General features: G+C 36.7%; 1 protein-coding gene across 4 annotated transcripts; it reads right to left on the bottom strand.

Moving 5' to 3' along the window:
• Positions 1-7,235: 7,235 nt before the first annotated feature.
• SERBP1 (SERPINE1 mRNA binding protein 1) lies at positions 7,236-23,529 on the bottom strand. 4 transcript variants are annotated; one of them, XM_061411651.1, is made up of 8 exons: positions 23,083-23,529; positions 19,216-19,366; positions 18,537-18,677; positions 18,335-18,424; positions 17,635-17,754; positions 14,945-15,122; positions 11,228-11,401; positions 7,236-9,441 (listed from the first exon to the last, which is right to left on the bottom strand). In XM_061411651.1, exons 1-8 carry the CDS (start codon positions 23,393-23,395, stop codon positions 9,385-9,387), a joined length of 1,224 nt encoding a protein of 407 aa, XP_061267635.1. In that variant the 5' UTR covers positions 23,396-23,529; the 3' UTR covers positions 7,236-9,384. The 4 variants fall into 4 exon arrangements, with proteins under 4 accessions (XP_061267635.1, XP_061267637.1, XP_061267636.1 ...); XM_061411653.1 differs by having other exon boundaries at positions 17,635-17,709; positions 23,083-23,515; XM_061411652.1 differs by having other exon boundaries at positions 18,335-18,406; positions 23,083-23,515.
• Positions 23,530-24,655: the final 1,126 nt, after the last annotated feature.

The following is a 24,655-nucleotide window of genomic DNA, read 5'->3' as shown; positions in this document are numbered from 1 at the left end:
CACATCCCAAAAGCCAACCCAGAAATCTCTGCTCTATTGAAACTATCAAATTCCTGAATTCTCTGGGACCTAAATACTACAAATAGAGTTCAAGTTCATTCTCAGTGAATTCAAGGGCATCTCTACCAATTTGTGTGTAAAGATCATTACCTTCAATTATTCATTAAAAAGACCCTCTTTACCAGAAGCCAGAAACTCCATTTCCTGGGCCTCTGTCTTCCTTATAGGCAATAGGAAAGCCAAGCTGTTGTTATCTAGTTCTTTCCCCTTAGTGCCTTTTCCCCTCCACCCTGTCCCAATTTCTCAGCTTCCACGAATAGCCTACAGCTGCAACTCACCAATGCCCAGACACCAGTGAAAGAGATGCCAAGCTAGGCACATTCTATTCTAGTCAGTACCCCTTACTCAATTCTTGGTTTTCTCCATCAGGCTCTTTTTCTTCCACCTGATGTAGTTGTCATCTGTCCCAGTATCACTGCTCAAGCCTTCCAAAGATTTCTTAGTCCTGTTCTCTTTCTAGCCTGCAGGACTCAAGGACATTCACATTATCCACCCTTATGAAAGGCTAATAGGTAAACCCTCAAATTAATCACTCTAGAATAAAGAGATCAGAAAGTCCTCTTCTTCACCCTAGTGGGGGAGGGGTGAAAGGATTAGGAATTTAATCAATTGGCTAATTGATGATGGAAAGAAACAAGTCATATTTTTACATCAGTCTACACTAGAATAAATTTCCAATAAAAACTTTGCAAAACACACCCAAGTTAGATAAAAATATTTTCAAGATATGCCAGATAACTTACAGATCAATATGAAAAAAGAACCAGCACTTCAAAGAAAAATGGACTGAGTGAGCAACTCACAAAATTCATATAAATACCCAATAAGCATGAAAAACCCCACCTGTTTTATCAAAGAAATAAAAATTATCATTTTTACCTTACCAAATTAAAAACATTAAAAATTAGCTGGTTAAGAGTACTGTTAGTTGGCTCTTTTCTGCAGGCAGCTGGGCAATATTCAGTAAAATTTGAGTCAGGAACTCCTTTCCTAGCAATGTAGACTAAAACTGTATAAATATCATAAAGTGAATAAAAGCTTTATCACAGCACTGACTAGAAGGGGATGGATGTTAAAGAGTAGTAACTGAAGCAATAGATCTTTGAAAGAAATACAAGTTTATATAACAAGCCAATTTTTGCCTTTACTCCCATTCTTACAGAAATTGTTAATAATGATCAACAACCTCTAACACAGTACTTAGTCCATGCAGTTTTCAAGAGGTGTAACTCAGGTCTCACCATGACTAGTTTAAGGTAGGTGTTCTCTCCACTTCAGAGATGAGAAAACTATGGTACAAGTTAACTAAACCCAAGTCATACTATTAGAACCTGATACCACAGTCTGGTTTTAGAGCCTAACTTTCAACTACTCTAATTCTTCTCTATGCAAGTGACTGCACAACAAATTTTTTATCAATTGGGATTCTGACTGTAGTTGACAATACCTGTGATTCCATAAAAATCTTTGAACCTATTGTTACTAGATAATCAAAAACTGGCATTTCCATACTTCTAAAGTTCCTTCTAAAGCTCTTCTAAAGAGCATTCTTGGTTCTTTAGGAAACTACCTAAAAAGCAGGAAAATCTTAAATGACACAAGGACAAATCTGGCACTAAGTTTGCTAACTTATCTACTCAGCTATCTAAATCTTACAAGGCACACTGTAGGTCACAGACGGGAAGTAACACTTCTGAGAAAGTCCATTATTTTAAGGAAACTGGAAAGTGTTTTAAAACTATGAATAAAAACATTATGCCTTTCAAATAGAAAAGTAACCAGAACAGTGTGTTCTCTCTTTAATTAAAATATCTATAACTCCATCCAACTTAACCTGGTTTTTTCCAAACATGGCTGTTTCTTAAGTAAAAACGAATTAGGGCTGTTTTTATTCAGTTGTGTTGCTTGTATGAATTGTTGAAACATAAATGCCTTTCCTTTATTCTATGGTAACTGGTTCCACATTTTGTTGATGGTTCTTTTATTTATAAGTGGCAAAACCATTCTTAATTTGGCTGAGATTTCAATCACATCTCCAAGAAACATACAGACCTATTATGTGATGCCACAAGGTCCCTTTAAATTAATTCAGGCCACTTATCAACTTCCACGACTGTGAAGAGTTCTTCCACAAGGAACCCTGGCCTTGCCTAGGCAAGAGAATGTCAGGTGGAGTCTGTATCTTCCCTTTTCCAATTTCAGATTTTAATACTACCCACAGGTAACTGGACCCAACAAAATACTGTAAAAGCTATTACGAGATTCTCATCGAGACTGTTTTTCATAGGTCCTGGATTTTCACCAGAAAGATCGTAACCTGCATTAACATGCCAAAAATCTCAGGGTGAAAACTGGATGTCACCAGATTTCACTTATAAAAAGAAATCTTAACCTTATTCCATCACAGAGGGCATTAAAGACCATTTGCCTTCTTTTTCACAATTTCCTGTTTCCTCTCCTCTCCCCCTCTTGCAACTGCGGATGGCTGGATTCCTTTGCACTCCTATAAACACTCCCTTTAAATGCCTCTGGTCTGTGGCAGGTTAACTTTCACAACAGCTGTATAGAGACTTTTTGGTTGTTGTTCAAACACCCACTTTTCATGTGTTTGCAATAGATGAAAAATAGCTAGAAAGGATAGTTAGCCAATAATTTCTCCAGCTACGGATACTTCTCAAAATTTTTCCTCTAAAAATCTGTAGATAAAAGCTTAATTAACTTTAAGTGACAAGAAATTGATGATCCTGAAAAAAAGAAAAAAAGGTAAGGAGGAACATCCATGTTTGGGTGTCATTAGGAGGTGCCGATTATTTAAGTTCTTCAAGCAATAGTATAATGGCAATTTTCTGTTAATAACCTGTCCGTTTTCTCCTAAAGAGAACTTCTCAGATGATTTTTATTTTCACCGAGCAATATACAGCATCCAAAGCACTTCTCTATTTCAGTCTTGACTTCCAGCTCTACTTGACTTAAAATGCAGGGCTGGAGTGGAGGGTGGACCAATTCAAATATATTGATAGTGTATTGCATTGTATCAATACACTGTATAATGCATTGTTATCAATACACTATATAATGCATTGTATCAATACACTGTATTGTATAACACTGTATAATACATTGTATCAATACAATGTATTATATTGTACCAATCCACTGTATAATACACTGTACTGATACAATGTATTGTATCAATCCACTGTGATACACTGTATCAATACAATGTATTGTATCAAATCCACTGTATGATAGTGTATCAATACAATGTATTGTATCAATCCACTATGATACAGTGTATCAATACAATGTATCAATCCACTGTATTGATACAGTGACAAAGTGCCACTGGATCTCCAATGGATACTCTTCTGAACAAAATACAGTGGTGGGAAGCACACACAATATACCTGGCTGGGTATGTTGATTTTCTTCGTATGATTAGTGACCAATGAACACCTTTATCAGAAGTAATTTATCCAACCCAGTCTTCCCATGGCCTTTTAACGTTACTACAACTGTAGCACCTAAGTGAAGCCCTGATAAACAAGTACACAGTATCAAGCTGAAACCAAATTTTCTGTAGTTTTTAGGAAAATGTGTTCCTTTTTTGTTGGGGAAAAAAAATGTAGAAGCTTCACTGGAAATTCAGAATTTCCAGAAAAGACAAACCAACTTCATCTATAAACAGAAAAGTTCCTGTGTTTAATTCATTTCACCAGTCACGTAAGCCTAAATATTTTCAGCTATGAAATGCAATTGGGGGTGGAGAGGAAGCCATTTTCTTTGATGTGTTAGATCATTTCCAAACCTCTGGCAGCCTGAGCATTGACAGAATGTCTAAACATGTGCTTATCTAACATTTGTCACTATTTGTCAGTGTGCCTGCCAAACAAAGCAACAACTGACTGTGGATTATTACACCCAAGGTGTGAAACAAGGAATTCAATGTGTAAAAGTTTCCATAATAAAATTTTGGACATTATTCATCAGCTAAATAAGAAAACTTCAGTCCCAAACTGACAAAATTCTGGGCAATAACAAGAACCAAGTTCAGCTGGATCATTTTATACATCTCCATTCTAGGTAAATGAAAGCCATTTCTTCAAATTGAAGCGTTTTTGGTCCTAAAATCTGTAAGAGAAGTCAGCTGCAACTGCAATTACAGTGTTATGGTGTAAACAATACTGTCCAAACGAACTACTGCTCACTCTTGCAGCTCAGTTCTCCAAGTAACAAAATCCTAAATATTAACTAGCCCTTTGTTTTTCACATTTCCATGCCAGTAACATTTATGCCACTATATAAGGAATAAAGCCACAACCAAGATCAGTTCAGAGCAATTCTTAGCACTTTAGGTAGTCTAGCTGCAGTCCATGAGGTCGCTAAGAGTCGGACACGACTGAGCGACTTCACTTTCACTTTTCACTTTTATGCATTGGAGAAGGAAATGGCAAGCCACTCCAGCGTTCTTGCCTGGAGAATCCCAGGGATGGGGGAGCCTGGTGGGCTGCCGTCTATGGGCTTGCACAGAGTCGGACACGACTGAAGCGACTTAGCAGCAGCAGCAGCAGTTTGGAAAAATTCACAAAGAACCAAAGGTAACAGAATAATTATCACCAAGTATTCTTTGTTTTCCAAGCACAAGACTTAGAATACACATTCAAGTGCACCGGAATGGTCACAGCCTCTCCAACAGGCAGCAAAGGGGACTAATGTTACTGATTTAACACTACCTATGTAATTAGGGGCTTCCCTGGCAACTCAGCTGGTAGAATCCACCTGCAATGCCAGAGACTCTGGTTCAACTCCTGGGTTGGGAAGATCCCTTGGAGAAGGGACAGGATACCCCTTCCAGTATTCTGGCCTGGAGAATTCCATGGACAGAGGAGCCTGGCAGGCTACAGTCCATGGGGTCGCAGTCAGACACAACTGAGTCTTTCACCTTCACGTAAATTTCATGTAAACTTCCACAGTCACATAATTTGACTTGCACATAATTAACACCTCCAACAAAAACATAATTTGGTAAGTCATTTTCTAACTTGTATGGGCTATTTCTCACCCTTCCTTTCCATTTCAAAGTGAACTGACTCCCAGATAAGACAGAAGTAATGACACAAAAGTTAGATTCTGCCTAAATGGATATCCTGATTAAGCTGAGAAACACAGTTCTCAGAATCCATTAATTCATGCCCCAGTTCAACCTATGAAGTTGACATTTGTTTTATCCATGTAAAATATTTCTATTTCTTATCTTATGGCACAGTCAGCACAACAGAAAGATATCAAGTGATAATTGCCGCTAAATGTGAAAACCTATAACCATGCCATTGTGTCTTAGTCTAGCAAATTATACTTTCCATAACAGCTTTCAGAATATTTAGGTTGCAAACTCAGTAATTTCTTAAAAAATAATAAATCTTTACTAAAAAGCTACTGAATATCTTGCCCTTACTCTGATTAGAGATTAAGAAGTAAAAAATTTTAAATACTTCAAATTTCACAACTTCCCATATAGGGCAATTTAATCTGCACCTGTAACTTTAAAAAAAACAACTCTTATGTTGACCTAAGTGATGGTGTAGACCAGGGGTCAGCAAACATTTTCTGTGAAGGACCATGTATTTTAAACTTTGGGAACTATATACATCATTCACTTTTAAAAGGTAGAAGCCATTCTTAGCTCAGGAACTGTACAAAAAACAGACCACAGGCAGAAATCTGTTGATGTCTGGCTTAGATGTAGCACTAATTTAAATGATACTCACTTCCAATGTTAGCACTTCCCAGTACGGACTAAATCTTAATGGTTTTAATAATTTATATCCTAATCACTTTCTGAAATTAAGCTTATACTTTTAGGTTACCTTTCCTTACATTACTGATTTAATGAATTCCTCTCAATCCCTTTTCAATCACTTCACATATAACCCCCATATTTGATCATCAGATTGACTCTCAAGTTGAAAGAACATGTCAGAGGTAAACCTAGACTGTGCAAAAAATCAGGAGCCCAAATTTCTGAAAGCTGACACTTAATATACAGATTTATGATCAAATCTGACAATTTTACAATGTTTATCTAATCAGGTCTGAAAATCTGATGAGGGATTTTACTGCTTTGTTACTAGATTTTAAGTGTTCTGCCTATTTATTTCAGTAGAAATACAATGTCTGGGTTAGAATCTATTTTCTAAGCATTTAATTGCTTTCTTTATAAAGCAGAGTTGCAGGCACCCAAGAGCCTAGAATTGCTATTAGGATAGATGTCTTCTAGATGTCCACTAGTATACATGATAATGATTTTAAAGTCAAAATCATTCAGGTTCTAGCAGCTCCACATTTCTGAGTTTTTTTAACCCTTTGATATTTGTTGGTTCTTTCCATATGTTAGTCTCTTAAAGATATGTTTAAAAGACCTAATATACAATATTCAGACTTTCTATGCAACTCCCAAACAGCGTATAACAAAAATTTTCTATTTCCAACCACCTACAGCAATTAGAAAAATAATACAATAAAAATGAATACCTAATATTCTCCCTCCATAAAACACCAGAAACAATCCCCAAACACATTACTTATTTACAATTCGAGATATATTCTGCCTCCTTTTTAAATGAAACTGAGTAAAGTAACTTAGATGTATAATGTGCCTGGTGACACATTTAAAAATCTTTCATAACTGCACAAAGGCCTCAAAATATTTAACTATGAGACCTTATCTCCATCATCTCAATGTAAACTGAAAATCTTAATAAAAAATATAAACTGTACCACTATTTCGCTTTAAAAGCATCAAGACACAAGTGCATTAGAACATTCTATCAGCCATTATTACCTTATTTGGGAAAAGACAAACCCTCAACATAAAAGACAAATCCCTGACATTCACTCAAACATGGAGTTTCCTACAAGAAAATTGTCAATTTTCCTACAAGTCAATTGTCATGTCGGTCCTTGAAATTCATTTTGCAAGAATTAAACTTTGTAATTAAAATAGGTACTCTCCCAATTGCTATTTGACAGACTAGGTTAACAAACACTCCATATAAACAAGTCTGTTTGTGGAAAAAATGAAATATGAACATTACCTTTGGGAATACACACATAGGTCAGAAGACACGTGACGATAAATGGGCTCCTATTTGATTGCTTTTATGACTTTTAAGAAGTGAGCATGAAAATAAAATCTTTATTTTCAGTTATTACCCACCAATAAGAGAAAGTTAGGTTCACAGTTTTAGCTCGTGACACAAAGTGAACTAGGAGGCAAATTTACATCCATCAGATACAACTAATGGACCGACTTTTAAAATCCAGGCTATCTTGAAAGCTTGCAACATACCAGATATTGCTGTGTATTCTCTAGTGACAGAATGCCAGCAATGGCTGACAATGAGTAGAACTTATTTTTTTAATAGGTGTTTTCTATATGTTGCTAGAAATCAGGTTTATTACATGTTCGTATCCAAAAATGAGTTAAGATACTTTAAACACACTACTTATGGGTATGTTTAGGAATGTGTATGTTGCAATCTCAAGAGGGGTCAATAGTCCATAAGGACTAAATTAATACTTGCCTCTGGGTAGCAGATATGTTTGTAAATATAAAATTATGTTTAACATTAGCACCAGTGCAGAACATGCTCAGCATCATAAGATCCAAAACACCAGCACAAGCTTATCCACCATTTAAAAAAACCAATTACCTCCTTCCTAAAATGTCAAACTAGTAGGTCACTGTATCAATTAATCCAATCCCAATGCATAACTCTTGTACTGTATGGTTTCTCCTTTAGAAGTACAGGGGAAAACTAATGAGATAAACAGACATTTTATGACTTAATGTCTTATATAAAGTATTTTTAAAATTGGACATTACCACATAGAAAATTACTAATAGTGACAAAAAGATCTTTAAATCTGTAAATAAAGCCCCTTTCCTGTTAATCAATGTTGCAGAAGACTTAAAAAAAAAATCCTAGAAAGGCTGTTTATTATTCTCTCCATGTATGTTTTAGTAAGTGGTGATGCTCTTGATTAAAGAATCCATTGTTAACCTAATTTTGTAACAGAGGAAGAGGTAAAAAGATAGTTGTTACCTTCTACAGAATCTATCAACTTAAGACAAAAATTAATAGCAATATAGGAAATTTGCAAACAGTAAAATTTTTGGTTTTCATTTCATGGATGGTGCTGCTGTTCCAACCTTATAAAGTAAAGCTGTCCACTTTCCAAATCCCAGAAATTAACAACCTCCAACCTTACCATACTAACCAGTGCCCTTTGGTTTCTTTAGAACAAGGGAGAGTTAAAGGGTTGATTATGGATGTACAATTTTGATTTTGGGACCTTTCACACATACATATCATACTGAGCGGCCACTTACTTTACAGAGCAGTTTAAATGTTAACACATTAGCCAAATCAACTTGTTCCATCCACCCTATTGGAGGAGGAAAAATCCAACACCCATAAAACTACTTCACTTGACAGTATGTGTCTATCAACAATAAGTAGCTTAAACAACTTTTACCAGTAAGGTGTCTAGACTGATTTTTAAAATGGCCAAGTGACATTTTAAAAGTAAATATAATTGAAATTGAATCAATTATAATTTGAACCTAATGAACCATGCAGGAACAAGGGTTAATAAACCAATGTGCTTTGAATTTGTTCAAGTACTGGTATTTCTGTATATAAAGATTTAGCATATATAACAGCTATCATGAGAAGTGAGAAAGACCTTATCCCCAGAAATGAAAATATTAAAACTAAGTTAAAATACATAAAGTAGTTAGTATTCCACACAGCATAAAATTTGACAAAGTTTACATGTCCCAGTTGACCATGTGTGAAAATGCAAAGCAGGTATTAAAACTGATATTATGTCCAATATTTAAAACCAGTTTGTAATAGGGGGAACATCTAAATCCTTAATTAAAAAACACAAATGAAGTGAAAGCTTTAAACTGGTACACACTGTTCACACCTATATTTCAAGTTTGGAAATGCATATTTGCAAGCAGCAATACAAAAGTATTCATGAAGAATGCATAATCTCTGAAAATTATGAAAACATCCCTGCTACCAATACATTTCTAAATACAAAACTGACTACCATATTGTTACTTCTGTGTAGCAGGAGTAGTTCATTTTCAAAACAGATAAAATTCAGTCTTTAGGTGTGAATGGTATGAATGACAGTCTTTTTTTTTGTTTTTTTGTTTTTTTAAATTTCTTAGTCGTTTGGGATCCTTAAGCATGCAAGCCTCAAAGAGGAGGGTCCACAAAGGAACCAGGGCGGTCTTATGGCATCCAGTTAAGCCAGAGCTGGGAATGCCTCTGGGTCATCCACATCAGGAGCAGAAGCACTTGACTGAAAAAGAAACAAGCAAAATTAATGATTCTCAAATCTTATATAATATTTCCAGTGGCTACATTTAGACAGATTCTTAAAAAAAACACACACACACACACACCAGTTTTATTACAATAAGTAAAATACGCCAAAGCTTTTACTTTCAAAAGGTAAAATTATGGATCAGAATAGGACTTGAGGGGAATACATTGGGAGACTGAGATCGACATATACACACTATATGTAACTAAATAAATAGGTAACTAATAAGGACTGACTGTATTGTAACAACCTATATATAAAAAGAATCTAAAAACAAGTGAATATATGTGTGTATACATAACTGATCCAACTCTGCAGAAACTAATACAACATCGTAAACTCCAGTAAAATTAAAAAAACAAAAAAGGACTACAAATATTTGCAATGAGCCCTGTCCTGAATTTTCTACCAAGATCTGAGAAAACTCCTAGTAACACCATGGGTTATTTGTTTTTCTAACAAATCACACTAGTAGATTCACACAAGGTACATATGTGGATTCACTCCTGTTCACTATTCTTTTATTTTTCCCACTTGCTATTAAGAATGGCAATGAAAGCAGGCTAAGAAACCAATTATTTAAGCAGCACATTCATAGCTAATAGGAAGGAACTCGATGGCTATTTATAGTCAAAATACAAATTATAAAACAAAAAAGTATTGAAAAGATCTATATACACAATGCTGCTAAGTCACTTCAGTCGTGTCCGACTCTGCAGCCCACCAAGCTCCCCCGTCCCTGGGATTCTCCAGGCAAGAACACTGGAGTGGGTTGCCATGGCCTTCTCCAATGCATGAAAGTGAAAAGGTAAAGGGAAGTCGCTCAGTCATGTTCGACTCTTCCCGACCCCACGGACTGCAGCCTACCAGGCTCCTCCGCCCACGGGATTTTCCAGGCAGGAGGACTGGAGTGGGTTGCCATTGTGTTACAGAGGGAAAAAACAAACAAAATATCACTGAACTGTTATAGGTGACCATAAAATCTAGAATATTAAGTTACTACTGTAATTAAACATTGTCAGACTCAATCAAGCAGATGGGGTGCCATTTATCAGATGCTGAGAATTCAGGACATTATGGTTGGTTCTGAAATAGACTAAGACACAATGAATTAACTCAAATTATCACTAATACTTTAATAATATCTCATCAATAAACCATGAACTTTGGGATCAAGCAGATCAGAATTCAAAACTACCAATTACTAGGGCTTCTAGCAAAATGTTTCAGAAAAATTTTGTTTTGTGTCACACACAGTGCAAGGCAATGGAAATCACAAAAAATACGACAAAAATGAAACCCAACTCTAGTAAGAGACCAGCTCTCCTGAAAAGAATAGGAATCAACAACCAATCAATGTAACACAATTAGATACTGGACACAAAGGTTTTATTAAGCTGGGCTCTAAAAAGCAGTGAAGATTTGTCAAGACAATTATTGATATTTGGCACTTCAGGTAGACAAAGACCAAAAAATTACCTTGGTTCCTTGCACCTGAATTTCATCTTCTATAAAATGGCAATTTTTTTTAAAAGCACAGTACCATGACAAGCACTAAATTGTTCAATAAAGGGTGATAAACTTAACCACTGGCAGCACAGCCATTTAAGTGCTTTAAACAAAAATATAACCTAAAATGTAATTTCTTAAAGGCGTGCCAACCTTTTTCTTCTACTTATGTCCCCAAAAGGAGTTAGGTCAGTCATCCATCCAAAGAGGTCCCTCAAGTTACTTACAACGGTAGACTATGTCTTAAAATTACCTTGTCAGTCCTGATGCCACGGTTTGGACGTCCACCACGCCCACGGCCACCTCGTCCTCCCCTGCCACCACGTCCTGGGCGGCCAAGGTCTCCAAAATTGATCTCCAGCTGAGATGTTATATCATTTGCTGGCTTCCGGAAATGATGATCCATAACTGAGTCTTCAGCATGAGCCTAAAATTTCAAATGAAGGCCACTGGGTGATTTGATTAATAGGAAAGCAATGTTGTATATTTCTAAATGAGCTTTCTACAACCTGTCCTTTGTGTGAAAAAATGTAACAACAGGTAATAAGTAAGCTTTGGGATGACTTACAGTCATCTAGCAGGAAGAATTCCTTTCACTTTTCTCCACTTCATATTCCCTTAACTTTAATTATAGGTGACACTAGCAAGTCTTGATTAGAGGTATTATCACAGCTACTCAAGTGGCTGGGCCCCACCTCAAACCTACTGAATTATAATCTTTAGCAGTGAAGTATGAATAGTGTTAGCTGCTCAGTCGTGTCTGACTCTCTGCAACCCTATGGACTGTAGCCTACCAAGCTCCTCCGTCCATGGGATTCTCCAGGCAAAAATACTTGAATGGGTAGCCATTTCCTTCTTCAGGGGATCTTCCCGATCCAGGGATAGAAGCTTGGTCTCCTGCACTTCAGGCAGATTGTTTACCCTCTGAGCCATCAGGGATGAACAAGTACATTTAAAATATGCCCTTCAGATTAGGATTCCAATCTGAACCCTCTGATGAAGACTTTTAGATAGATGGTATATATTTCTGTTAGAGACATTACTGAATCTTTTCATTAAGTTTTAAAGAGAACTTTTGCTCTATACCAGCTATGACTTGGGAAAGAAACTGTGTACAGACTTCTCAAAATGCTTTTGTTTATATTTAAACATGTTCTGCCATATAAATTGGAGAACTACAGATTCAAGTGAAACAAGTTAAATAAAAAACCTTCAAAAACTGTGCACAAATAAAACCATGCCTTAAATTTACCAAAGGAACCTGCATTAAAATGAAGTCATCATGTTTGTGAAATTCAGATGCCCAAGCCACATGACAAACTCTGCAAAAATGCCAAGCAATCTCACACTGCTTAATGCCTGATTTTCTTTTGTACATTTGGGAGAATGGGTTTTAATCTTCTAGTTGGAAACTTCCTATACTAAAGTATGTTTTAATTTTTCTAAATACATGTATAATCCTTTTTTCTGAAGGGTATTTCATTCTAAATATCTTGTAATATTACAACTGTTAATAATTACCTTTCAAGTACAAATTCTTTATTTGTTAACAGATTTGCATTCCTTTAATCATCTAATACCCAAACTAAATTACATCCCTTTTGTCTCTTTCTTTAAAAAGAAAGGTTTTTAAAAATATTTTCCAGTTTTTTAAGTTTAAAAAAATATTAATTTTAACATTTAAAAAATATTAACTTAAACAACAATATCAATTTATTAGTTAAAACCATTTATAAATTTCTAGAGCAAGAAGCAAAAAAGCTTAAGGTGATATATTACTGAAAACAATCCTGAAGGTATTACTATAGTAATTAAGAGGAAGCCTGGATATTCAGGTTACATCCCCAATCTTCAAGTAAACTACCAGGATCAATTTACAGGGTTTGGTTTTTTTTTTTCTATAGCACTGTGCAATAATTAAGGAAATAGAGCTTGGTCTCAGCTGTCAATAATTCAGTTCTCCATTTCTCAAAAAAGTGCTTTCCTTTCCCTAACTACTTCATTTTTATTGTGAAGATGAAGATAAGTACAATAAAAGAAAAAAAGAGTACTCAAAGCACTGTATACAACAAACTTAAAGACCTATTATAAAGTTACAATGAGGTTGCATCCTGATAAACCCCAGATTATCTTTAAGTCCAAAATACATTTAATATACCTAACCTACCAAACACATCATAGCTTGGCCTAGCCTACCTTCAATGTGCTTAGGACATCTACATTACCCAACGGCAGAGCAAAATCATCTAAAACAAATCCACAAAGCCTTTATTATAATGTGTTAAATATCTCATGTAATTTGTAAAATGTAGTATTGAAAGTGAAAATCAAGTTCTATATCAGAGACAATCTGTATTCAAGTGTTAAGGCCATATATGCCAATAAGGCCAGATTCCAAGTACAACATCACAAAAGTAGCCTAACTATGAGGGTCCAAGCATTTGTAAGTGGTTGATAAAGAAAATATCCTATTTTCAAGGTTATTCATAACCAATTTCACATTTTATAATTTTCAGAAAACTCTATGTATCACCTTGTGTAATAATTATTTCTGAAAAGCTCAATATAAAATACTTAAAGCTGGGATATTTAACCAGATGTCTATAAAATGCATGAAGAGGTTGCAGGGTATTAATGGTAATAAATAATCTAAAATTATACCAAAGTATTTCATGTCTGTGTCCTGTTCTGAAGAAAAATTCTGTTGGGACCCCAAAAACTTATGAATAATTGTCTCAAAGGTGCCAAAGTACTTTTTTTTACATTATCCTAAGCAGTTTAATGGAGAAGGCAATGGCACTCCACTCCAGTACTCTTGCCTGGAAAATCCCATGGACGGAGGAGCCTGGTAGGCTGCAGTCCATGGGGTCGCTAAGAGTCGGACACGACTCAGCGACTTCACTTTCACTTTTCACTTTCATGCATTGGAGGAGGAAATGGCAACCCACTCCAGTGTTCTTGCCTGGAGAATCCCAGGGACGGCGGGGCCTGGTGGGCTGCAGTCTATGGGGTCGCACGGAGTCCGACATGACCGAAGCGACTTAGCAGCAGCAGCAGCAAGCAGTTTAATAATTAGTTCAAATGAATAATCTCCCTAAAGTGAACTTCTATGGTTCTTTAAATCCAAGATTCTTTTTGAATTTTACAGACACACAAAACAACTTTACAACAAGAACTACAAAAAAACCCAAAGCACTCTAATGAAGCAAAATATTTTTTCTTTACCAACAGGAAATGACACAAGACTGTCTCATTTATACTACTTTCATGATGCCCATGTTTAAAAAATCAACTCTAAACTTTTTAGTGCAGAATATTTCCAAGCTTGTTTCACAATTATTTTTTTGCTTAGAAAATTAAAATGTAGAAAGATTTTACTGTATTTTTTAAAATTACAGGTTGCCTTCATAACATTTCAGTTTAACTGTGACTAAAAGCTCATACTTACATAAACCCTAAAAAGATATAGCAGTGGGATAGTCCCCTAAGAATGTGTGCCCCAAGACTTAAATAAAAGCTACCAAATCAAAAGTCACTCGTCTTTCTCAAGTATTTTCATTAGTTTCCTTATTTCCTAAGGAAAGGAAACTCATAAATTCTCTGGTCTTCACAAGCTATTACTCTTCAGTAAAGATTAATGAAAGATTCCTGGATATTATTTATACAGGGCATAGGCAGACAGTTTAAAGTTATACCACATAAAAAATGCCAACCTTTCAACCTAATACAAGTCTTAATGACTCCCAGTTAAGTAAGATTTTAAAAAAGATTACAACTTTAGAAGAATAATTTCTTAAGACTATATCATAATGCAGTTTATTTTCCTTTGGGGGCAATATATGTCTCAAATAATCCCATGTAAAACTTTACTTTATAAACAGATTACCCATGTGAAATTTTAAAACAAAAATTGTATATGTAATTCAAGACAAATCTGAACATTTTCAAACACCACAAAACTTCACTTTACCTCTTCACTTTTTGACTTATGAAGAACAAATCCCTTCTTCCACTGCCCATCAGCACCTTCATTTGGTTTTCGGATATTAAATTCTACTTTTGCCCGGTCCTTATTTTGAATAGCCTTCCACTCATCCAAAGTCATTTCTTTTGGACCCTCTTCCTTTACTTCTTCAACTTCATTCTCCCTGTGTGAAGATGTTTCAGTATTACACCTGGTAGTGAGCTCATAAAATCACAGAACTTGTAAGTGAGGAAGTACCAACCTTAGCTGGTTGATAATCATCTAGATTATCCAAGGACAGGAAAATCAGTTTTCTTTGTAACCCAATGGCTAACATGTGACTTGGTAGAGACCAGGAATTCACTGTTTGTTGAATCAGTGAAAATGTGGATAGCGAAAGAACATACAATTCATCTTTATAAACTCTTAAATGACCATCTATCAGTAACACAATCTTGAACTGGCTTTATTAAACCTAGAACACATTTTTTAAAACCACACTACTGTTTTAAAAACTTACAGTATGTGATTGAAATCTGATTTAGCTTCTGCTAAAACACATTTTTAATTTCCATAATACATAATTCATAACACACATGAAGGTAATCATCTAGGCTGCCCATGACAACCAAGTTTTATATAAGAATATAAGAGAACTGTTCCCTCATCCATTTTTATAATATTTAAAGCAAATCTCTAATTTCTACAAATCCAATCTTTATATATACTCCAACTGTCAAACCAGTGTGTACATGAATAGCAAACTAAAGTTTCATTAGTAATGGAACTTTCTATAAAATACCGGTTTTCAATACTTAATACCAAATTGTGTTATTTCTAATATAATTCCCAGACTATAACTATTACATAGTATCCTGTTTCCTTTTTATACAAACAAAGCATGCACCTAGGAATTCACTATTTAATCTCAATTTTCAATTGTCACCAAACAAGTTTGCTATTTTGGGAGCACCGCTTCTTTCCAAAGATAGTAGGTGATTCAGTTAGCCTCAGAGCTCAAATAACTTCCATACATGCTATTCTTTACTGTTTGACAAATCTCATCTTAAACTCCCCAGACCGAGTTTATACTGAATTGATGCAATTTTAAGTATCAAGTCCAACCCTGTCAGTTTGCACATCAGAAAACTAAAGATAGAAAAAAGGTCCCAGTTACTCATAAGCTGTAACCTAGCCAAGAACAGAACTCAGCATACATTTATCACATCATGAAACCATGACATCTACCTTCAAGGGTTCTAAGAATCAAATGAAACAAAACAGAAACTCAAGAACTATACTTAAAGGAACCAATCAAATACAGCCAAAACTGTGTTTCTTAAATTTACACTCTTGCATATGTAAGCTAATGTCATCATCATGGTCTTTAGGCTCAGTACCTAGAACCCCAATTTCAGTCCTGGGAACTGAGCTAAAATTTGCTTCCAATACCCTATCAATACCAATATATCTCTTACATAACTGTAAGTATCAGTAGTTATAATCTTGGCAGATTACTCTTAAGGTGATTTAAATATGTTTAAATATTTAAACAAATTAAATATTTATTCATTTAAATAAATGAAGGCTCTTCATTAAGGGCACAATATTTGTGTTGAGCTTTGTAAAGTAATTATGTGTTGTATAAGGTTCATTTAACTTACCTATTCCTTTGTTTACCACAAAATATTCATAGTTTCATACAAAATAAAACAAAGTTCAACACATCACTCAACACCATGTATTTTTACTTAATAGTAATAATAATAACTAAAATAACTAATAGTGTAACTAAAAATAATATTTATATTTTTAGTAATAACTAAAAACAATAGTAATTTTCTCTAATAATAAATCAATTATTATTCCTTATTTAAGGAAATCCACTAAATATGACTTTCTAATCATTAATAGTGCTTCACTCTAAGAAAAATTCTGGAGAAAAAGAGTTTAGAAAAGTATCCCCTCCCTAAATGACTTGATTATGCCTTTATTAAGAATTACTGACCTAAATAATCTGCAATGCAAGACTTTAAACTACATGCTGAAATGACTGACTGACATATAACTTCTGCTTGTATTGATGGAAGACAGAGGAAGGCATAAAACTATTTCTACCAGCATAACTTGAGTCTTTAAAACTCTCCAATCCTTGAACAATTTCAAAACTGTCTTGTACCTAAAAACTCAGAAAATAAGAAAAGCTAGTTAAATGATAACGTATTCTGGGCCTTGCTCTCCTCACAGATTTTAAAACAAGCCAATAATGCTGTATTCCACATTCTATGTCAACAGGAAAAACGTTCAAAGAGATGGAGGAACTAATTTTAATAGTCACATTTTCTCATTTTAAACTGTCTCAGTATAAAATGTGTACAGCTATAGAGTCCAAAGTACTTTGAACTATGAGTTGCAAATAATTCTCAGGTTAAAACAGATAATTTTTGTGCTCAGGGCTAACAGGATTTACTAAAATACGTATCTTCCTTATCTTTTTAAAATGTCAATGGTAAATTCAAACAGCCCAACATATACATGTGTAAAGTACTACTCTACTATTTGAAGGAATGGAGTACAATAAAGTCTTTCCTATTAAAAAGCAAATATTTAACAACATTAAGTCTATAGATTGTTTTTTGGGTAAACCCCACACATTGCAATGCTCAAGCATTACCACCACACACAAAATCACTTACTTATTTTCAGTGTCCGCAACTGGATGTTCTTCACCTTCAGGTGTTTCCTCAGTCACATTTGATTGTTCCAAGTCACTGCAATTATAAGATATTTGTTTCTGAATGTATTTGGGGGACTCTCTAAGGAAAGAAAGAAAAAAAAGGCATCTAGGTCCATTTACATGTAGTTAAAAGAGTATACAGAAGTATTTTAAAATTCTCACATTCCCAGTTTTTTCCTACTGAATTTACTCCCCTGTAGAACACCATGAGAAAATAATTTAAAAATATATACTGATCCAAGTTATAGCTCAAGCACACTACTCAAAAAGTAGAAAGGCAGCAGTTCTGAAATAAAGCCCCACCAGCTTTTCAAGTTTTTATAATCACTAAAAGGTCAATAGCTAGAATAAGAATTACAAAATAAGAAACATACAATAGCAGAACATTCAAATAACTTCAATATAAGATTTCAAAAAAAGTGATATACCTATATGAAAAGTATCACATACGTTTGAAACAGAGGAAAATTGGTCATTTGACACATTATAACCCTAACATATCCAAAAAATCACCCATCATCTTGTAAGGAAGTAGCTGAGATGACAGCATCCATTTTTGTCCCAAGGACAAGTAAATATTTAACAGAATTAAGGGCAAATCTCAAAAGTAAACTATACAATTTTATTAAAATTATTTATTAAAAAAATGGAATACCAACGTTAATTCATCTTTGACAGTTCCCCAGTTGTGAGATCCACTCCCTCCACGTTTGTCCTCATGCTTCAGGCCACTGTAATGTGAAAAAGAACTAACAAAACTGAGTTAACATAATACTCTTTAGTTCTAGAAATTCAAATTTTGTTTTATTAAAGAAGTAGATTCAAATATTAAAGTATAATAAAAACCAATATAAGACTTACGATCTATCACTTCCACTATGCCTATCAAATTCACGTTTGCCACGAGAATCAAAGCCATCTCCCCGGCCCATTCCACGTCCACGACCTCCTCGACCTCTTCCAAGACCACCACGGCCTCGGATAGGCCGGTCAATAATCGGTCTACAACAAATGAAAAATATTACATACTTGTAAGGTTTCTGGAAAAAAGAATGAGAGAAAGTCAAAGACTCAAAAATACAGGAACATATTTACTGGCTCACATGGCAACTGTTAAATATGTTTAGAAAATTCAAAATAGTCTCTTTCTAAACAGTTAAAGGGAATCAGAACTAGGGAATTCTCCAAAGAAAGAAAATTATTTTGACATTCGCTTTTACTACTAATGTGTATACTCTTCCACTGTTACTCATTTCACATTATAATCTAATAAAACTGCTATTCACTCATATACTTAAAAATTAAAATAAACACATCTAACCTGCATAACTGAAGTGTTTCACTACAAGAAATCTAAGTCTGAATACCAAAAACTGTTACCAAAATGTCACTAATAACACACATACTCACATGGTCTGCTGAAAAAAACTGATAAAATTAACCAGCCACACTGCTTCCTGGCAATTATGCTTAATTCATATGCGTTAAGATGGATGTCTATAAACTGACAATATATGAAGAGATTAAGAAACAATCTTGCCTATCAACGGAAAATTCTCCTCCTTCACCCTTTTCTTCAAGTGGCTTTTCGAATCTTCTTTCACGAGGTGGTCGCCTTTCTGGTCTCCTATCAATTATCTTCCCTTCACCCTGAAGTTGTTGATCAGGTCTTCTTCCAACACGTCTTATTCCTAAAACAATTAAAAAAAAAAAAAAAACCCATATAAGCAAATCATTTTTGCAACACAAAACATTTAGGCCTAGACTGTTAGGAAAAAAAAAATACTACTCTTTAAGTCCACCACTAGCACTTTCTGTTGAAAAAGGCTAACACTGGGCACCTCTGAAGTTTAACGAAGTACTTCAGAAAAATTTCTATTTAAATAAACTTGTTTCAAAATTCCATTTAGTTTGCCAAACCATTTCCCCACAAAGCATTCTCTGTAATTGACCTGGAGGTCATTTAGTTATTTCTCTGACTTTTCAAGATGCCCGCTTCTTAATTTGAAATTCTAAATTCAAAGAAATCTTAAGCAAATGATATAGTAAAAACGATTAATAAGAGTAGCCATTTACAAATAATAGTCAAACAAACCAACACAATCACCAGATAAGGACCCTTAAAAAAAAACACACACACCAACAGTGAAGGCATTATTTTATTTTACATCATCTGAAGAGAAAAAAAAAAGAGTAAAAAGACTGATGATTTTATGAAATTACAAAACTGAAGGGAAAGCAAATGCCATTTAAGATTATATCCAATGAATAAGGTCCTACTGTATAATATGGGAAACTATATTCAATATCCTCTGACAAACCATAAGGGACTATATTAAAAAAGCTTATATACACATACATATATAACTGAATCACTTCAGTGTACAGCAGAAAGTAACACATTTTGTAAATGAACTATACTTCAATAAAAAAAATTTTAAAAAGATTACATCTCCATAGTTGGAAATAGCTACTTAACCCTCTTCCTATTGCAGTTTATACATATATTTCTATATATGTAAACATATACATACATACCACACCTAATTTTAAAACACACTGTTATGCAACCAGAAGTTATTATTATGGAGAAATTTTTTTTTAGTTTGCCCTTACAATTATGTTTTCAAAAAATCTTTAAAAACCACATACACAAATTAAGCAAGATGTAAGAAACAGAAACTTGTGACACTAAATGATGGCTGAAGCATTTACTGATTTCCCTCTCCCTTACCTTTTTTCTGTTTGTGTCAAAGGCCAAAAGGCCCCATGGTGGCCTTAAGGATAATAAGTAGACTGATGGTTAAACTTATGACTGTAAAATTTTAGGTATGCTTTAATTCCCAAACCACAATTTCTGACAGTCACCTGAGGAACTGATTTCACAACAAGATATTAAGTTGGTTCACTCTGGTTCTTTCTAAGAAAGTGTACCGCCACCAAGATGCACCCAACTGTTCAGCTGCTTGCAGTCAAATGGTAAATGTCAAACTCTTAAATGAAATTTTAAGGTCCGTTCCACATAAACTCTCAGGACAGGCCACAAATGTTAGATCTTACACCAAGGCATTTAAAAAATTTTCTTCAGAGGTAGTGTATGGGGTGGAGCTACGGAACCAGTTCTTATAATATCCAAGCCTCACACACCCAAATGAACAATGGCTTACTTCCCCACTCCAATATTCAGTTATCAGGCTTACAGAATCTAAAACACAAATAAATCCATGCAGCAATTGACATTTAAAAATGTGTCTCTAGATTTTTCTCTATATTCCAGGCTTTCAACATTAAAAAACAAATGAGAATAGACCTTAGTGATGTTCAGTGGTGTCAATTCTCAAGTTCCTCAAGTGGGCAAAAGACAAACTACAAAATTAATAGAATACAAACAGTAAATACCTACCTAAAGCATATCTAGGATTGTGCCAGGACCTCTATTCAAAGGCACAGAATACATGATCAGGTTAACAATCCTTCCTACTACAAGAGTCCAGGACTTTGTTTACAGGTCTATAGTTTCCCAATGACCAGAAATGACTGCTACATAGTAGGCTCTCAAAATGAAATTTTTTCATTCAACATTTTTATAACCTGTTTTATGCAATTTAAGGGTAAGTGTGCTCTGAAATGCTGACCTAAGGAAAATGATGATAGCTAATAATGGAAATTTTCCCAAGGAAAGACTACTGAATGGTAAACGCAATCCTGCTCATAAATTTACAAACTAACTAACTTTATAATTTAAAATACTAGGTTCCAGGTAAAAGTTTATTTCATAAACTGACTTTACAATCAAACTGAGAGGTTTAAAGCACACCTCATGTTTTGAACATGCAAAAAGAGTGAACACACTTCAGATTCCATTTTTGCATGTACCTCCTTTGAATTAGTGTGATAAAGGAGGTAAACATGAGCACAGTTTAAATGACTACACAAGTCAGTGTTTCTTAACATAGAAATTAAACGATTTACTATATTGTACTACAGCCTATAGAGCCTGCTATAAAGACTAGCTGAGTAGCCTCAAAGATGCATGCTTTCTAATACTCCAAAGTGTGCTTCCCTTTCCAACCTGTAATTTTAATACAATTGTTTTATTTACCACCTAGGTTCTTCATCCCAAGCCTCAAAACGTTCTCTCTGTATTTCTTAAAAATTCTAAACCAAAACCTAACACAATTGTTTTCATTTTTAAATTAGTTGAACGCTATCAAATTCAACTAAAGCTAAGAACTCCTTTCTGAAGCACGTGGCAAAATTTCAACTTTCAACACACAGAGGTAATCTCTATGATTCAGAGCTTAGGTCCTACACCTACTTACTTCGGATCTTTTAAGATTTTTCCTTACTCCTCACTGCTATGCTTTTTCACCCACCACCAAAGAGAAACCAGCAATGAGGGGAGAGTGCAAACACCAAGTTCAAGGCAATCCCGCGAAGTTTACAATGACCTGGAAGCAGCTACCACCCGCCAATGAAATCCCGGCCATGCTTCACGCACATGGGGAGAAAAAGCCATAGACTCAAAAGGACTCTGCGGTGGCTACCGCTGTGACAGCCACGAGGCTCAGGCCAGGGGCACACCGCACGAAACACTGTGTGCGGGGGGGTGGGGGGGGCGCGGGGGTTCGACGGGGTAGATAAAAAAGATCTTGACTCGAGAACGAGTTTCAGGATTTCCTGCCAACACGTTTTCATTCAGAATTCCCGTTTCTGGTCAATCCCGAGTGGCTAAATTCCTCTCCCAACAGCTTGACTCACTCCAGCAAGTTATTAAGTTTGTAATAGTTGAGGGGGCGAGGGGTGGACAATAAAGCACGTGTGCACCTAAAAGGGCAGCTTATTCCACAATATCCGAGCGGTTCGAACATGCCTGCGGGGAGGTGTGTGCGTAGGCAAAAAACTCGACTCTCTTTCTCGGGCGTACCCCGCGCCATCCTGGGACAAGATGGCAAGAGAGGAGCCTAAAGGAGACAACCTCACCTCAGAGCAGCAGACTGAGGGGGGAGCTCTGAGCAGGAAGAAGCCGCGGAGCTCCCGCTATCCGCTTCACTACAAGTGCTCCGAGGAGTGGCTCCCTTCACCGAGCCTCGGTCCATGCGCTCGCCCGCCAAGGAATCCGGCGGGAAGGCAACAGCCTCCCAGGATCCCGACCACGCTTCTCGGCTCAGACCTGAGGCGGGAAGGGGTGGTTCCAGTATCCTTGCAGGTGGTGGTTTGAACTTGGGCTTAACACGCTCCCAACACCTTCGCAGGACCTGGCTTTTGTCGCGTTGAGGGAAACGCGGGGATATCGGTGGCCAAGTCTCCCGCGAACCCTCGGAGCCCCAGAAGCGAGTGTTAGCCCCAAGTCTCCTCGCTCCTTCCCTCCATCCCGGGTGTCTCCCACCTTCTACCACTGCTTTACCTTCTTTCTTCAGCGCCACAGGCGGCTGCGTCTCCTCCTTCTTGTCAACCACGCCGACGCTGGGGGGCAGCGGATTCTTGCGGTCTTTCTGGGACTCTTTACGCAGCTGTTTGCCCGCCGCATTGGAGTTGGTCTGAGCTGCGGCCTGAGCTGCGCTCTTCGCCCCAGGGCCCCCAACGCCGCCCCCGCCGGCTTCTTTTTTCTTGTTCTCTGCTGCCTTCAACACCTCGAAGGGGTCCGATTCGTCGTCAAATAACTGGTCGAATCGGTTGGTGACCACGCAGCCGAAGCCTTCCTGTAAGTGCCCAGGCATGATGGTGGCTCGGCGGCGCGTTCCTCCACGGATTGCAGCGGGCCGCGCCGAGCCAAGAGCGCCTGCTTCAGCTCTTCCCACAAGATGGCCGGGCTGAGAGAGGGGGGCTGTCTTCTCTTCCGGCGCTAGGCACACATCCGGGAGCGGCCAGCGCCGCACGGTACCACGGGGTCTGTAGGCCAGAGTTGCTTTTCCTGGGGTGACTCCCGGCACCAGGACTACAACTCCCAGAATACAAGGCTTAACAACTCTTCGCGCGCGCCTCAGAGGCGGGACCTCACCGAGGGAGAGGGGCGTGCAAGCTGAGGGAGAAGTGCGGTGGTGGGCGGAGTCCTGCCACCTGCTATCGCCACCCTTAAACTCTTGGCATCTCCTGCTGCGCTGAAAACAGGAAAACGTGACGGCGTGTTTTGCTCGCGAAAGTTCTCAGTCTTCGGTTTTACTCCCCGCCTCCGGTCCAGGACTAACTTTCCCCACCTCTCCGGGAGGGTCAAGGTGACTATCAGTCTTACAAGTGGAGACTCACAAACTTCCAGGGCTGGCAGATTGCTGAGGTGCCGCACTGGCCTCGCGAAAGCGGAACCCGCTCTCTTCCAAATCCCTAGTTGCTGGAGTTGCCCTCCTGCAGCCCTAATAATGAATCGAAGTGTTTCTGTTTAATGTGAGGCGGAATACGCTTCCTCTCGCGGGGACTTGAACTCTAGCAGCAGAATTGATCCAAAAGACAGGTTGAACTAGCAGAGTGAGTGTTGCGCGCTTTTCTTGGATGAGAAGTGCCGTTTTGCGACCGGTGCTTTAATTGTTAACTCCTGGCAGTGTAGCACTAGCCAGACACTGGGAAAGCCTCCAAAAGGCATTGTTTGTAGAAACACTTTCTAGAGTCTAGACTGACATTAGTGCCCGGCAAGTCAAGGATTGGGTGTTAGTAAAGGGTACTCAACAAATAACATTAAAATGTTATCTGAAGAGCATCTTAATGTGTGATGTGCTAAGAGGTGCAGTGAGGGGAGAGAAATATGTCAGAGAATTGTCTTTAATTCGCATTGGGATTAGCTGAGAAGTCCATTAAAAGGGTGTCATGCATATTCAAGCATATTTGGTAACACGGTGAGGGTAAATGTATTATCATAATTTTTAAACCTTTTTCTATTAACCGGACTATAGAAAATGCATCTCTATGTTCCAGGTACTATGAATAACCTTAATGAGGACAACAACTTGTTAGGTAAATAATTTTCCCTTTTCACAGGTGAAACTATT

The sequence above is a fragment of the Bos javanicus genome, chromosome 3 (genome assembly GCF_032452875.1).
Source record: "Bos javanicus breed banteng chromosome 3, ARS-OSU_banteng_1.0, whole genome shotgun sequence".
NCBI lineage: Eukaryota > Metazoa > Chordata > Mammalia > Artiodactyla > Bovidae > Bos > Bos javanicus.
Note: the sequence above shows the minus strand (reverse complement) of the source record. Positions and strands in the feature narration are given on the sequence as shown.

Excerpts from the sequence above, each read along its gene's own strand:
- SERBP1 (XM_061411651.1), bottom strand. The coding sequence starts at position 23,395 with ATGCCTGGGCACTTACAGGAAGGCTTCGGCTGCGTGGTCACCAACCGA. Across the intron at positions 19,367-23,082 it reads TGTGGCGCTGAAGAAAGAAG|GAATAAGACGTGTTGGAAGA; the intron begins GTAAAGCAGTGG and ends TAATTGTTTTAG. Across the intron at positions 11,402-14,944 it reads ATAAGTCAAAAAGTGAAGAG|GCTCATGCTGAAGACTCAGT; the intron begins GTAAAGTGAAGT and ends TTGAAATTTTAG.